This window comes from Micropterus dolomieu, linkage group LG22, assembly GCF_021292245.1.
Source record: "Micropterus dolomieu isolate WLL.071019.BEF.003 ecotype Adirondacks linkage group LG22, ASM2129224v1, whole genome shotgun sequence".
NCBI lineage: Eukaryota > Metazoa > Chordata > Actinopteri > Centrarchiformes > Centrarchidae > Micropterus > Micropterus dolomieu.
In genome coordinates, this window is record NC_060171.1 from 15876950 (window position 1) to 15893400 (window position 16451).

General features: G+C 39.2%; 1 protein-coding gene and 1 long non-coding RNA gene across 2 annotated transcripts; one reads left to right on the forward strand and one right to left on the reverse strand.

The window, feature by feature from the left end:
- Window positions 1–4831: 4831 nt before the first annotated feature.
- Window positions 4832–6735, reverse strand: LOC123962530. The gene is made up of 2 exons (XR_006822970.1): window positions 6667–6735; window positions 4832–6568 (listed from the first exon to the last, which is right to left on the reverse strand). It is a non-coding gene; the product is annotated as an uncharacterized LOC123962530 (long non-coding RNA).
- Window positions 6736–12956: 6221 nt separating this feature from the next.
- nr2e3 (nuclear receptor subfamily 2, group E, member 3) lies at window positions 12957–15167 on the forward strand. Its single transcript, XM_046037083.1, has 8 exons — window positions 12957–13014; window positions 13163–13313; window positions 13460–13563; window positions 13686–13949; window positions 14199–14386; window positions 14479–14719; window positions 14798–14903; window positions 15035–15167. The coding sequence occupies exons 1-8, from the start codon at window positions 12957–12959 to the stop codon at window positions 15165–15167; spliced, it is 1245 nt and encodes a 414-aa protein (XP_045893039.1).
- The last annotated feature ends 1284 nt before the right edge of the window (window positions 15168–16451 follow it).

The window sequence follows — 16451 nt, forward strand, 5'->3', positions numbered from 1 at the left end:
CCTGCTGTCCCAGGCGCAGGGCTGGGTTCTTCACCCTTGCCCCGCCGTATGGCGACTGTGGGTCTGGCCCCTGAGGGGGCACAGTACCTAGAGGCGGGTCTAACAGCCGGAGCAGTCGAGACCCTCCTCAGCTCCAGGGCCCCGTCCACACGGAGGATGTATGGCCTGAAGTGGAGTGTTTTCTCCACTTGGTGTAGGGAGCGGTCGTTGGACCCTGTTACCTGCCCGGTGGTTTAGGTACTTGAGTTCCTCCAGGACCGGTTCTCTGCTGGTCTTTCCCCTTCCACCCTCAAGGTGTATGTGGCAGCTATTTCATCTTTCCACACCCCTCTGAGGGAGGGGTCTTTGGGGAAACTTCCCTTGGTTGTACGATGAGACCTGCGACTCGGTCCAAGGTTCCCACTTGGGATCTGGCGGTGGTTCTTGGGGCGTTGGCTGAGGCCCCCTTCGAACCCCTGGAGTCAGCTCAGGCTAAGCACTTGACCCTCAAGATGGCCTTTCTCCTTGCTAACACCTCTCTGAGGTGGGTGGGGGATCTCCAAGCGCTTTCGGTTTCCCCGCAAAGCCTGGAGTTTGCCCCGGGGAATATTAGGGCTATCCTGCACCCTCGTCCAGGGTACATCCTTAAAGTGCCTTCTTGTGCGGCAGGGTCCACAGTGCTGCAGGCATTTCATCCTCCACCTCATGTGACGGCGGAGGACGGGAGACCTCATCTGCTCTGCCCTGTCAGAGCACTGAGTATTTACACTCTGAGGTCCTCCCGTTGGAGGAAGGCTGACCAGCTGCTAGTGTATTTTGGGTCCCCCAGGGCTGGGCTCCCTGCACCCAAACATACTATTAGCAACTGGATTGTTCAGACTATTTCCCTGGCCTATCAGGTGCGCGGTTTGCCTTCACCTGTGGCTGTGAGGGCTCATTCTACCAGAGGCATGGCCTCTTCATAGTTTAAGCTAATGATGAGTGTGTACAGGTGTGCTTTATACTCCTCCGGTTATTCCGTCACACCTTACCGTTCTAGCAACAAACCCATAGGATTGGAGTGATTTCATTCACGTTCAGACCTGCTACGCCTAGAGGCGTTCCCATAGTGTCGTAACCGTCGCAGTGTCTCGTTCCCCTTCTCGGGGAACCAGGGTTACGTATGCCATACGTAACCCGAGACGTTTCCTGTCCCTGTTACGCCCCAACGCCCCATTCCCTCTCCGATACCTACAGTCGGTTGTGTCGCTATTACGACAGGTGTAACACCAAAATCTGTGACCTATCAGATTCTGCGACTACACCCAAATGACGATGTTTTCCTAACCATAACCCAGTACTTTTGGTGCCTAAACCCAACCAAACTGCAACCGCTTCACATCGTCAACAAAGCCTCTGCCGCTTAACTTCCCATTTGGGTCATAGAATATGATAGGTCACACATTTTGGTGTCACACAAAATTCTCCAAAATTATGCAAAAAAATATTTCTACAAACTAAGTGTTGTAGTATCATCAACATGAGATCACTGATGCCTGGGGTGATATTGGAGACACTACAGCTTTTAATAGTATAGTTACTGAGTATTAAAAATAGGCCTACCTAATATTGGGTATGCAAAAGTCTTTTTTCCCGAAACTAAGTGGTGTAGTATAACCAGCAGTAAATGTGTAAGGTGATTTGTGGGGCACTACATTGTATAAGTGGGAAGTGTAGAGTTTAAAAAGTTACAACAAAGCTGATATTTCTTACCAAAGGTATTTCAGTGTCCTCTGTCTTCTAAAAATGTAACCTGCTGGGTTTTAGGCCAGAGGATTGCATCAGAATTAAACCATTGTTTGTATCCTCTTTGTAAAGAAAACTGACACCTCCTTGTTTAGTGCCAGAGGGACTGTTTTGTTTTAACTGTTTCATTGACACTTAAGATAGGGTGTCAACCATTTTGTAGACAAGCCCTGTTGTTCTCTATGATTAGTTTAGAGCAAAAGACTGTTTATTCCTGTAGATTGAAGGGGGGTTTCACATCTGGGATCGGCGCTCTTTTGTCTGACCAAAAGTAATGAATACAACAATGGTACACCCTTCCTAATTGGGTGACGAAGAACCAACCAAACGACCAATGACTAGGGACCTAAGCCATTTGGAGGAAAAGGACCCGCCCACATACCTGGAGGATAACAACTCATTTTGTGAGAATGGGGACTGTAAACTGTAAAATCCTGAAGGAGAAGCAACTTTCCAGTCCACCGCTGGGGGCGGCAGTAACTCAGTCCATAAGGATTTGACTGAAAAGACTGGAAACTGGGGATCTTCAGGAGAAGCATTTTTGTTTGTTCTGTAATGTCATCTCTTTATTCACCAATTTTTGTAATTAAATCTTTTTGTTAATTTTTATTGGACCAAGCCTCTCCTTGATCAAAATCCATTATACGCAATAAACGTTATTGAATATTTCTGCAGTATGTGTTTTCAGCGTTGCAATTTGTAGTACGTCTCACAGCCGGCTGCACGAAGAGACCAATGTTTGTGCCGTTCGTAGGACGACTCATTTAGGTGAAAATGTAGGCTTGTAGCTTGTTATCTACTCTGCTACGATAGTAAAGAGGCGTTGTTTGCATTTTAAACACGTTTTGCTTACGAGTTATTGATCCCGGAAGTTCGAATCTGTGAATATATTTCCAACTTTACCAACCAGCTGGGAGCTATCTGCAGCGCCACGCAACTTTCTAAATTCTTCCATGTCACAGAGAAAAGAAGTCAGTTCGAAACGAAATTTGCTTTATTGGCATGAATGTTAATACAACAGTATTGCCAAAGCTAAAGGAAAATACAAAAAAAATTATATTCATAAAGGCCTAGTTAATAGCCTAAATAAAATAATTGTATTTCTATATAGTGGATATTATCTAATATTGTCTAATTATGTTTAATTTCTCCACGTCTTCTTTCATTACGGCTGTGTCTCCTTTTGCAACAGCAGCCATCTCTGCGCAACACTTGGCAGTTTGCACCTTCCTTAAACGTAGCCTATTAAATACAGATGCTGTTGCACTCACATGAAATTGTGTTTAGGCTTGGTAGATCACATTGCGTGTAGTAAATAAATGTATTTGCATGTTACCCTTCCATTACTTTGCACACTAAAACTGAAACGCCCCAAATTGCATATTCATTAAGACAAAAGTAGTAAATGAACAACAGGTGCTATCTTGAACTTTTGGAAGACGTCATTCTGCTTGCACACCGTTAGATCAGCTAGGTGTTAATTTGCGGGTGATCGCAAGATTGCACACGGTTTTACACAAAACCTTTAGTAAATCCTTATGTTTTAAGGAGGAAATGAACACCCAGAGGGGGAAAAAAAAACAGGATTTAAAAAAAATTTGACTGGCCCACACCAAAACAAACCGTCCGGCACCGCTGACATTTCCTGGAATCGATTCGCCTTTGTTTGGTTTTCCACTGTTGAAAAGATTTCGAATATTGACAGTTTTAAGAAAAATGATGGCAAAACAAAAATGTGCTTCTCCCGCGGGAGGAGCTCGAGAGGCCGCCCAGCCGCTTCTTCAAAGGCTTGCAGTTGTCTTGATAGCAACAATAAAAGGAATGAACACCAAAACAGTCCATCAACTAAGCCTATTTAGAAACCACCCTCTTGTAGGCAAGGAACCACTTCCAAAAACCCTTTGAATCAGGTAAACTTGGAAGCTTACTTGGGAAGAATTACTCAAGAGGGACCTTCCTCCAAGGCTTGTTGGTGTCTTCACAGGTATAACAGAAATGATAACAGCAAAACAAGCAAACAAAAAAGCTTATTCAGACACCACCCTCTTGTAGGCAAGGAACCACTTCCAAAAACTCTTTGAATCAGGTAAACTTGGAAGCTTACTTGGGAAGAATTACACAAGAGGGACCTTCTTCCAAGGCTTGCAGGCGTCTTCACAGCAATAACAGAAATGATAACAGCAAAACAAGAAAAGACTGCTTATTTAGATGCCACGCTCCACAGTTGGTGAGGTACAACCTCCAAAAAGTATTTGAGTCGGGCAAACTTGGAAACTTCTTTGGGAAGAATAACTCAAGAGGGACCTTCTTAAAAGGCTTGCAGGTGTCTACACGGTAATAACAGAAATTGTAACAGCAAAACAAAAAAAGCCCATTTCGACACCACCCTCCTGTAGGCAAGGAACAGCTTTCAAAAACCCTTTGAATAAAGTAAACATTGGAATCTTACTTGGGAAGAATTACACAAGAGGGACCTTCTTCCAAGGCTTGCAGTTGTCTTGGCAGTAACAATAAAAAAAATGACAACACTAAAACAATCCATCAACAAAGCCTATTTAGACACCACCCTCTTGTAGGCAAGGAACCACAGATAAACAGAAGAGCCCATCCACACTATCTGCTTCTCTGTGGCCTCTCACCTCTCACCAATCAGTGTGTGTTAGTGGAGGTTTTTCACCATGGCAGGTCTCACACACAGTCCAGGTTCATACAGTGAAACTAACCAGTAAAGCAGCCATCCTCCTGATCCGTCCTGTGCTCCAAGAGAGCACAAGAGCCTCTAAATTATTTACGAAGCTAAAAGTTAACGCTAAAATAATGTTTCCTCTGCAGAGATTCCTTTGCCTGTCTTTTCAAGTTTATAACTGCAGTTTTTAGTTTTGCTGCTTAAATGTCCCATGATATTTGCTGTGACTTTACTATGAGCATAGACAGTAGCCTCTCTCATAATTTGGATAAGTTATACGTACATGAGGATTCAAATTATGTTGGAGCCGACCTGTACATCACAGTGACAAAACGAGTGCAAACAGCTGCTGACATCAAATTATTAGGCTGCAACATCAACTAGAGCATTCAGCACTGATCTGCTGTTTTTTATTTTGTCATAGTAATATTAGTGCCCACTATAGTCTACACATGTCATTCCATCTGTACAGTCCTGAGATCAGTGTTGGGAAGGTTACTTTCTAAATGTAATAGGTTACCAATTACAAGTGACCCAATTGAAAATGTAATAGTACTATTTCTTACTTTTTCTAAATAACGTAACTTATTACATTTAATAACTTTTTGATTATTTTTCTACATTTCTAATTAATTTTTTCCCTGTTAATCTTTTTCAAAAGACTGCTTGAGAGGCAGTTTAACTGGCAGGCGGGTGGTGCAGCAAATTTTAACACGAGAACCAATTAAAAGCATTAGAAAAGAATCAAACTTTACTAAACAGCTGTGGCTGGTAATGGCAGCTGTGCACATGAAAAACATGCAAAGCAACAAAATGATTATTATTCAACATATAACGTTAGCCTAGCTTTATACAGAAAATATTCAGATGGAAGCCCCCAATGTAATCATGATATTACACATCATACACATTTTTTTCTTGGTAACTGTAATAGATTAAAGTTACATTTATTTTGTAATTAAATTACATTAATTACATGTAACTAGTTACTCCCTAACACTGCCTGTGATGACTATTGTAGGCTAAATTTAAGATACATTTAAGCTACTGTTTCATTTCTTACTGATTTCGCTCTCACAAAGCAGAGGGTTGAGAAGAGTTCTGGGTTTCTATGTAGTGCATGATAGTTAACATTGCTAGGGCCCTTTCCACTGTACTGAAATTGTTGCTACCATGTTTCCCAAAATTGAGAAAGACCATGATGAACAGATTGTAGTTAGTGTGTCCTTCATCCAAACACAGTGCTGTGCCCACTGCCTGGTTCAAGCCTTCACTGAATTATTGTAAATAAGCTTTTTTAAAGAATCAAAAAATCTGGAACCTCACTAATTTTGAAACCCTGGTTATGGCCCTGGCTACAACCCCCTCTCAACAATTTAAGAAAAACAAACTAGACCACCCTCTAGAGAGCAAAGAAAAAAATTTTGTGATATACCTAAACCATAAAAATGTAAGAAGAGCAATCCAAAAGCTTATAATAGGTCATATACTAACAACACATTGGTTTCTGAGCAGAGAGAAAGAGAGACAGAAAGAAAGGTGAGAAAATAAAACATCTGAAATTATGAGTAGAGAATGATACGATAACAAATGACATAAGGTTAAATGTACACTTCCTAACCATCACAGCAAATGTGAACAAATTATCCCTCAATATGTTAAACCCTAAAAAGTAAAACATGATGCGCCAACCATGGTCACAGAGTTGAAGAAAGTGAGAGAAGTGTTTCGAGAGACACACAGAGAGAAATATACTGTGTACTGAGTGCATGAGAGTAAAGAGGAGAAATTGGCAAGATAAGAGAACAGAGACCACTGCAGCAATGTTACAACCCTTTCACAATGCTAAAACTCTGAAACACAGCAACAGTCCTTTATACTAGTGTACGTAGATCCTTACCTTCTAGGGTTGTATTCAGGATTTGGCAGCTAGATACACTTAGCTCAGAAAAACCTCACACAACCACCGACTAGTGAAGAGTGATTTTAAAATGTTGGTATTTTCTCCTGCTGGTACTCTTTGTTTGTGTTCCTCCTCTCCTGTCCCTCTGTACCACTTGGCAACAAAACCCTCTCTGATCCCACAGGATGACCGCTGGCAGTTTCATACAACCAGACCTGAACAATATTATTTGCAAAACTTAAATAAACGCTAATTGTGACATTACTAAAACGACAGTGATAACACAATAAAAGGAAAGAAAATTAAGAAAAACCTTTGAAGAAAGAAGAAAAACTCTAAATAGCCTGTCTCCAATCAAACCAGATCCACCCTGTGTCTGCCAAGTGGATTGTTCAGTTTATGGAAGAATACATATATATTCTAAAGTGATGCGACTTTAGAACGCATCATAATGATAAGAAATTAGAATGACACATTCAATTCAATTCAATTCAAATTAGCTTTATTGGCATGAATGTGTAACAACAATATTGCCAAAGCATCATACAAACTACATCAATCAACCCCATACATTTCATTAAACAAGTAATTAAAGCATAAAGTAATCAAAGCGTATGTGTGTTTGTGTTAAAAAAATAAAAATATATTAAAAATAAAATAAAAAAATAAAACAGTAAGCGTGTTTGTGTTTTAAAAAACAAAAATTAAAATAAAACAATTAAATAAAACAGTAAGCGTGTGTTTGTGTAAAAAAATAATAATATTAAAAATAAAATAAATAAATAAAACAGTAAGTGTGTGTGTGTGTTAAAAAAAAATATATATTAAATTTTACACGGCACGGTGGAGCAGTGGTTAGCGCTGTAGCCTCACAGCAAAAAGGTTGTGTATTCGAACCTTGGTCGTTCTTGGTCGTTTGCATGTTCTCCCCGTGTCTGCGTGGGTTCTCTCCAGGTGCTCTGGCTTCCTCCCACTGTCCAAAGACATGCGGACTGGGTTGATTGGTGACCCTAAAACTTTCCTTAGGTGTGAGTGTGACTGGTTGTTTGTCTATGTGTGGCCCTGCGATGGATTGGCGACCTGTCCAGGGTGTACCCCCCCTTTCGCCCGCTGTCAGCTGGGATTGGCTCCAGCCCCCGACGACCCTGTACACAGGATAAGCAGTTGACGATGGATGGATGGAAGCCTTTATATAATGAACTTCATTTCAGGGGAAAATATTGACCTCCTTACACTTTTATTTAATAGTTGTAACTATATGTTATTTTTCAGAGTAAGGAAGAAGCATGCCAGTCACACCAATAATTAAAAAAACTTAAATATTATTCTATGTATAGATCTACTGTACTCTTTTTTTCCACTGTTTTCTGTATAGAAAGCTAACTGTGGTATAATCAAATAAATTAAACCTGCAGTGTTTCCTACTTACATTAGGCCTACTTTAGATGTTGCCATAGCTACATGTTCTCTGCAAAACTTGTACAATTAGTAGTCAATCACAGTTTTAATATTTTCATACCTTATCAAAAAGAAGAACAACTACAAATACTAAAATGTAAGTCTTTCTGATATCTCACTGGATTACAATTTTCACTTAACCTCATGTCATAACATCTATCCGGTTTCAACATTAAAATCTCACTTTCAGCTAGATTTCATTTGTATAAATGAGGAAAAAGGTCACTATTTGAATTCAGTTCAGTTATTTCATACATAATGTTACCACAAAATGTGACCCAGCTGGTAGTCATAGCCTACACCTGTCCACCGATGTAGATTTATAATTATCCACCGTCCAACATCTTATGTAAGTTGGGAAAACACAAAGCTTTTATTCCACACATGTTACAAGCTTGTAAATCCCCTGTTCTTTGCTGGATAATATAAGTTACAACTAACATTGTTGTAATGGTATGAAAACTGTATCAATTTTAAACTCCACAGCAGTCTCTTCCTCTATAGCCAATTCAACAGCTAATAATTTAAAAGCGTGAAAGAGCCTCTCTAATGGTAAGCTTACACAATTACCAATATGAACTTGAATCTAATAGCCTGTTCTACACCTGTAACATCAGCTGTGTGTATACTCTGATCAGCTATCTGTGACCACACTTTGCAGTCAAAGGGCATCTGTCTCCCTCTAGAGTCAAACCTGGGATTGACAATGTTGAATAGGCTGTAATGCTGCATTATGTGTTTGAAGATTTCAGTAGACCTATGACCTTTGTGGTTACAAGATTCACCATGGCATGACTCGGGAAAAATACAGAAAATCTATGATGCGATTCGCATCACAGACATGAGTGAAGTCACACCATGACTTTAGCTTCACAGGGCACCCCCAATGTTTGTTCACTTTAGAAGTGACATCAGGACAGCTTAAATTAGATGGCTGTGTCACAATGGCTATTAAGTTCTTGTTTTAATTTATCTTGATTTGTGACTGGCTGCATGAAGCCTCATGGAGACAGAAAATGAGAGGAACCTGTTTCCGTCTTCCTGTTACCTCCATAAATGCATAGATGGAGAAAAAGAGTTCTAATTTGGGATTGGTACCTCTAGGGGCTGCTAGCTGAGCTTTTAAGTCCTGGAGTTGTGTTAATTTTAATATTTGTTATTACTGAGAGTAGACTATAATATGTAATTTACTTAAGCTACTTTGAAATGTTGTTGTACCATTGTTTTACAGCATGTTGGGCTATCTTTAATTTATTATTATTATTATTAATTCAGAATATCATAAGAAGAACACAAAAAAGGTGAATGGATAGTGTAAGAAAAGTAAATAATTTCAAGTTTGGAAACAATGTAGTCAGTGTAAATTTACATTTAAGTTTGTTGTATTTTATTTTTAATGTTCTGATTTATCTATGCCAAAGAGTACGAGTTTTTATTCAGTGGACAAAATGTCAAATAAATGTCTTATTTCCTTTGTCTGCAATAATTGATTTTACAGTCTCACTGAATTTACCTGGTGAACGAACATGATTTTGATGTGGACTGAGACAACTGATTTTTTCATTGTGTGGATTACATAGTGGCAGCATATGGCAAGGCGGGGCAATCCCTGGTAGCCATAGTGCTGACACCTCAATCCTTCTACTTCATCTGACTTGGGGGGGACCAGAGGAAACGCTGAACTGAACCTAACAAAGCTTAACGATGCAAGCTTGATTAATCATTCTCTGCAGCTACTTGGAATCAGGCAGACATGCTGAGTGCAGTGTAACAGAAGCTTATGCTGTTAGAACAATGCAGGTATAAGATTATCCTGCCGGGACATTTTACTGCCTTTATTCATTTGAAATTGTTAATTTTACATTTTAGGGTTGTACTAAAGTAGATTTTTCAACATTTATTTCAATGAGATTTGTCCAGCTTTGTCTGTTTTTCATGCCAAAAGTTGTCTAATTATATACATTGTTTTATCATAGTTATAAAAGTAGATAACATTAGGGTTAGGAATTTTAAAGCTCATAATTAAATTAAAGAAACAACTTTAAAAGTTAATCTCACTTTTTGACAAAAGCTGACATTCAAGGAGATTATATCAAAAAGCTTCTTAGACTGATACAAAGATTTGTGAACTAGCATTTAAGGGCATCCTCTGAAGGACACTAAAAGTATGTCTTGCACGTGTGCCTGCTGCATTGCATGTGCCTTCAATGTTTGATGCACTGCAGGTATTTGAAAATATGAAAGGTAACGACACGTTTAAACTTATGAACAGCTGATCTGTCTGATCTGACAAGAAACTGAGCTAGGGTTTTACTAGTGACGTATGTTCTGTCACCTGCAGGGCTTTGTCATCATAAATGTGTTCACTTAATACATAATAATCCAGTTGGCTCATGGCAGCTGGCTGCTAAAGATTGGCTGTATCTGCACGACAATCACAGGGCTGAGGAGTGAAGAAACATGACAGTTATCCCTGCCAGACTAAACCTCAAGCGCCACTTTGCTGATGGCAGCAGCATCTTACCCGTGCCGGCAACTGGAGAGTAAGGCATCTAGTAAAGACAGAAAGAACTGTTACATATTTCACTATGATTAAACTTGTGATTTAATTATCTGTAACTCATTTAGATGCCATGGTATAGATAATATCAATGTATTATAATAAATGTATTATCAATGATCACAAACCAACTTCACAAACTTTCGAATTTGAAATGGCCTAAAGAAACCTCTAACCAATCCTGTCCTGTCTATTATTGTGAGGAACAAGATTATCATTTAACCCCTGACATGTGAGTAACACCTGTGTTATGTAATCAGATATGGGACTCCAGATTACCACAGTCAGTACTGCTTCGGTCAGTATATATATGTATTTTAGGCTTATCCGCTAAGTGTGTTCTGAATGTAAATTTATACTGCAACCAAACATGTAGTGTAGTGTGAATACAAAAAATCACTGCATACTATTATTACATGCACATACACCATTGCAATACTGCAATTTATGGAGTTTTTGAGACCCAAAATCTGCACTATTTTGTCCCCATTTCGGGATTATAAAACTGATTGAGACAACAGGTTCTGAGTTTAAATGGCTAAGCCAACTGAAAGAGCTCTGTTTGAATACTGTATTGTTTTCCTAAAATCAAGAGTGACTTAATTAGGATTACAGACATGATAGAAATCAATCTGTGGACTTGGCAGATAGTCACATCAGTAAGTGTCTTTGCTATTTTTGATCTGATTAAAGAGCAAATCCATAATTCCAGCTTTATAGACCTGTACAGAGAATTGCAAGCACAGGTGTTAATATTTCTGACATTTCTCTTTGGCCATTCTCTGTGCAACACCTTAAGGTGACAGAGAAGTGAGAAAATGAGTGATTCCCGGAACTTTATGTTTGCAGTAACAGTAAATTGCACTTGGCTTACTAATTAGGCAGTAGGAGGCTCCAGAGAGCTGTCACCATATGGCAGAAGAACGGAATTAAGGGTCAACTTGTTGCTGCTCTTTGAATCTGTGCACTAATTGTTTTTCTTCTCATCACCCCCTTTTGTGATCCCCCTCCAAGGAGGAGACCACATTTCATGGAAGGTTAAGCTACTTTGCTGATTTGGGGTGGCTGCATTCTCCTGAGACCCTTAGTGTCATTGACGACATGGCCAATATGGAACAGAAGGAACGTCTTAACTATGGTATAAGACTACTCTGTTAACCCCACTACGCTGTTAACAGGGTACTAGGAGTGGGACAAATAATCCACATTGCAATTTATTTGAGTCTCTTGAAAAGTCAGTGCTGTGGGCAGTAGTTGACTACTCATGGATGATTTTACAATGGGCTAGATAACATGTGAAGCATCTTTGTACACACCTGTACACATATGTTTCTTTTGCTTTCCTGGTATTATAAATTCCCCCGCGATCCTGTACACAGGATAAGCGGTTGACGATGGATGGATGGATGGATGGTATTATAAATATATATTTTACACACCTAAAGAGAGACGCGGTGTTATGTAACACTACTGCATGCCATAAGCAGTCGTGCTTACATTAAAAGAAATGCTATGGCTCCCTAACTACGGTAGTCAATAACTATAAAAAAGTAGTTGTAGACAACTGAAGTAACATTACTTCTTCTTCTCATGTATATAATAATAATACTACTAATAAAACTATATTTTGCATTGATGTTACAGATTCCACAATATGTAATTATTGTGTATCTACTCTGGCATTAGATTGCAGTTTGGATGGGACATCTATAAATTATTGCATTTTGCAGAAGAACTAAAACAGGTTGTGTAGAGCAATATAACAAATTAAAATTATACAAAATATCTTACAGCAACAATGAAATGAGGGACTGGCCCCTTGACTGGCATGAGTGAGGCCTCTCTCCATTAAATACATGGAAGTAAGAATTAATTAGCTGACATGGGAAAAGCATGATAAGTAAAGACTGAAAAGGGAATAATTTAAACAACAATATTGATCACAGTTACGATCCAGAGACAGTGGTGACCTTTACCATGCAACGGCCACCAAGTGTGTTAAGTTGATTTGATAGCAGTGTGGGTAAGAAGTAAAATATGTTTGTTATTTTCTTTTTTCAGTATTTACCTTTGTTTAATACAATTTTGTCTGTAAGTGGTGTGACTGATTGATTTACCCTTATAGGCAGTAAAGATTAAGAGGATGACAAATCAGCATTTGCTTACACAGCGCCTGTTGCTAATCTCCTTGTCTTCCTCCAGAAAGCCCCCAGACGACTCAGACTCATGCACTCATTCTGGCAGGCAGAGGGAAAGAAAGAAGAAGGCAAGTAGTAACTCTATTGACCCATTACATAAAGAAAGGACAACAGCACTGGATCAATATTATGGAGCATTGCTGGAGAAACTCTCTGATGATCTCTGAAGAAATTATGCTTTAACTGTAAGCTTTACTGGACAAATTCTACATCTTTTGTGTTTTGGGGACATTGCCATGCATCAACACTTCAAATGAAAAAAATGTTTTGATCGAGCCAGGCCACTACACAAAAAACACTTTGTACAGAAGAGGAATATACTTCTGGGAGTAATCTTACATTTGTCTAAAAACAATTTATTCAAAGAAGTTCAGAACACATCTCAATATGGAGGACCATGTGACCAAAATGTTTTCTTCTGACTTTACAGATGGAACTGAAGCAGGTGAGCCATTAATTGTTGTTGTATGCAGCTGCTTTCAAATGTCAGAATAATGATGTGCATACATTTGTATTGTGTATACAATACAAATAAATCTGTACAATTAACAATGCTATTGTTGGTATTTATTTTTGCAATATGTTCTCTACAGAAAAAAGTTCAGTCCCAGGTAAAGCACTTGGCCATGGCCTGCTTTGTAAGGTGTGTTCTGATTCAAGCAGTGGTAAACACTATGGGATTTATGCCTGCAACGGCTGCAGTGGCTTCTTCAAGCGCAGTGTGAGACGCAGACTCATTTACAGGTGAGCAAAATGGTATCTTATCTATAGCAGTCAGAAATACCATGTATATAATGTAGAGAAACAACTAGTGTAACATGTCTTTGTGTTTTAACATAGTACTTACCGTAATATAGAAAATTGTTTTGTTTTTTGTCAATATAACACAGGTGTCAGGCTGGAACTGGCAGGTGCCCTGTTGACAAGGCTCATCGGAACCAGTGCCAAGCTTGTCGACTAAAGAAGTGTCTCCAAGCTGGCATGAATAAAGATGGTGAGAAAACTCTGAATAAGTTAACTGTGTAGAGTATATTATCTGTGCATACATCATTTCTGTCAAAGCACAACTTATCGAAAGCCTTGACTTAATATATTATTTACTTTTCCTTTTGGAAGCTGTGCAGAATGAACGACAGCCTCGAAGCACAGCACACGTCAGTCTAGACTCTATATGTGTGGACACTAAAAAGGAGCACCTAGCCACCACACGGGAGCTCACCTCCTCTGCCACCTACTCATCAGTCATCTGTAGACCTCTGGTCTCTTCCTCTGTCACCACCTCTGCCACCATACAGCCCTGCAACAACCCCAACAACAGCCACCGCTTTATGGTCAGCCTACTCACTGCAGAGACCTGTGCAAAACTGGAGCCTGAGGACGGTAAGATCACATAAGTTAAATTAAGGTGGACAGTACATTCTTGGATGGGACAAAATTGGTTTTGAAAATACATTTAATATACTCCCTGACAAGTGGGGATTGCCTTTTAGGATGATACAATAAGCCATTTTGACAAGCCAATGACATTTTGATAGGTCTTATCTGAATTGTAATGATGCATGTAATCTTAACAATATTATACTTCCAGTGGCCTAAACATTTGTGTGACCCTTTTTTTCTAATGTACAGTGGAGGAGAATATTGATGTGACAACCAATGATTCAGAGAGAGATCGGACTCCCTCTGGTAGTCGTATGTGCCCATACACATCCAGCTGTTCAGAGAGTATCTACGAAACATCGGCACGACTCCTCTTCATGTCCGTCAAGTGGGCAAAAAATTTGCCTGTTTTTGCTCACTTGCCATTTCGAGACCAGGTGAGACTGACTGACATATTTCCTAAATGGATTTACGTACATACATAAATCATGTGCGAGACTGATAACATGTATTTCTGTGACATCCTCAGGTGATTCTCCTTGAAGAAGCTTGGAGTGAGATGTTCCTCTTGTGTGCCATCCAGTGGTCCCTCCCCATGGACAGCTGTCCTCTTCTTTCTCTGCCAGATCTTTCTCCCACACAGCAGGCCAATATCAACCTGCCCACAGCTGACCTGCGCATCCTGGAAGACGTCTTTAATCGCTTTAAAGCCCTGGCTGTTGACCCTACTGAGTTTGCCTGCATGAAAGCCATTGTACTGTTCAAGCCAGGTAAGAAGTTATTCTTTCAGCAATATGTATTTGTTACTGAATGGACACTGAAAGTAATGTCTGCTGTTTGACCCACAGAGACACGCAGCCTCAAAGACCCAGAGCAGGTGGAGAATCTGCAGGACCAGTCACAGGTGTTGCTAAGTCAGCACATCCATTCGGTATACCCTAGTCAAAGTGCCAGGTAAGCCTGCTGTAACTCTTTCTCTAGAAAGACTACAAAGATCTTCAAACATAAGCTGGAGTAATTTGAATCAGTCACAAAAGCGTGAAAACAAATATAACGTGTGTTCCCCTTTCTTCTTGTCCATCAAGGTTTGGGAGACTTTTACTTCTACTGCCATCTCTCCACTTTGTGAGCTCTGAGAAAATAGAACAGCTGTTCTTTCACAGGACCATTGGCAGCACACCCATGGAGAAGCTGCTGTGTGACATGTTCAAAAACTAAACAAGCATCGAAGTAAGGACACTTGCTAGGACAACACAATAAACCAGCACCCAAGCAACATTTCTGATTGTATATTTCACTTATTCTGGTTATGACTACTTTCAAATTCAACAAAATGGCCCCTCTCCACTGAAGCCATTTTGACATGCCACTGTAAATAATAAAATCCTACTGTGCAAGCTGACTCACTGTCACGCTGACATACTGGGACACATACAGTAAATAGAACAAAGCTATTATTAAGGCTATTAAGAACACCCTTGCTTTTCATCAGCGTTTATGGCATTCTTATTAAATAAGCATACAGTAATTTAGTGATTATTGCACAATTTTATTCGTAAATGTTTGTTTTTTTATAAACATACTGAATTATTTTGTGTTGGTCTTAGTTGCAATTATTGCAATTATTATAAAGATTTTTTTTTTTTGAATAAAATTATTTGTCTTAAATAAATATGGAAATTTTGTATTTGTCATATTTTACAAATGTGTTCATCTGTGGCCAGTTTTTCTCCATTCTTTTTCTACTTTTACAGAAACAGAAGAGAACACATAACACAAGACATATTACAAAGAGATGCTACAAAGAACTTCCACTATACAGAATATCTCTGGTTATTTTACTAATATTATTTAGACCCTGACCAATACATAATAGTGGCTGCTATTACACAATGTGCCAAAATATGTCGAGCATGAAACAGTTCAAACATTCCTGCACTGCAATTTCTTTGCACATATTGCTGACATACACACCGTCACCAATATCTGTAATAAGCTAAGCTTATATAATGGATATATATTTCCAATATATGACAAGAAATTGCAGTGCAGAAATGACAAAGATATTTTTGAGGTCATTTTTATTTGGGTCACAGCACATGCAGGTATCCTGGGAAACGAGAGAGCAGATACATTGGCAAAAGAAGAAAAAAAGGGAATTGTTGAACAATAAATGATCAAAATCAGAGGGAAAGGCATAATGTGGAGAAATGTAAATCAATTGGGATTTACATTTGGGATAACCAATAAAATGGAGACATTTAAACTCAATCCAAAACAGAGTAACGTTAGATGTTGAGAGGTAGGGAATTAAACCGAAGAGAGCAAGTTATAACCCTAACCTTAATCTTTATATCATGCAGGAAATTTACACATGAAAGACAATAAAAATATGACACACTTAAGGAAAATATTTTTAAGCACCGCTGAAAAGACGGCCATTACTGAAGGAGAATGAAACCTGAAGGTGGCAGTAATGCACCGTGGATGCAAACTACCGCG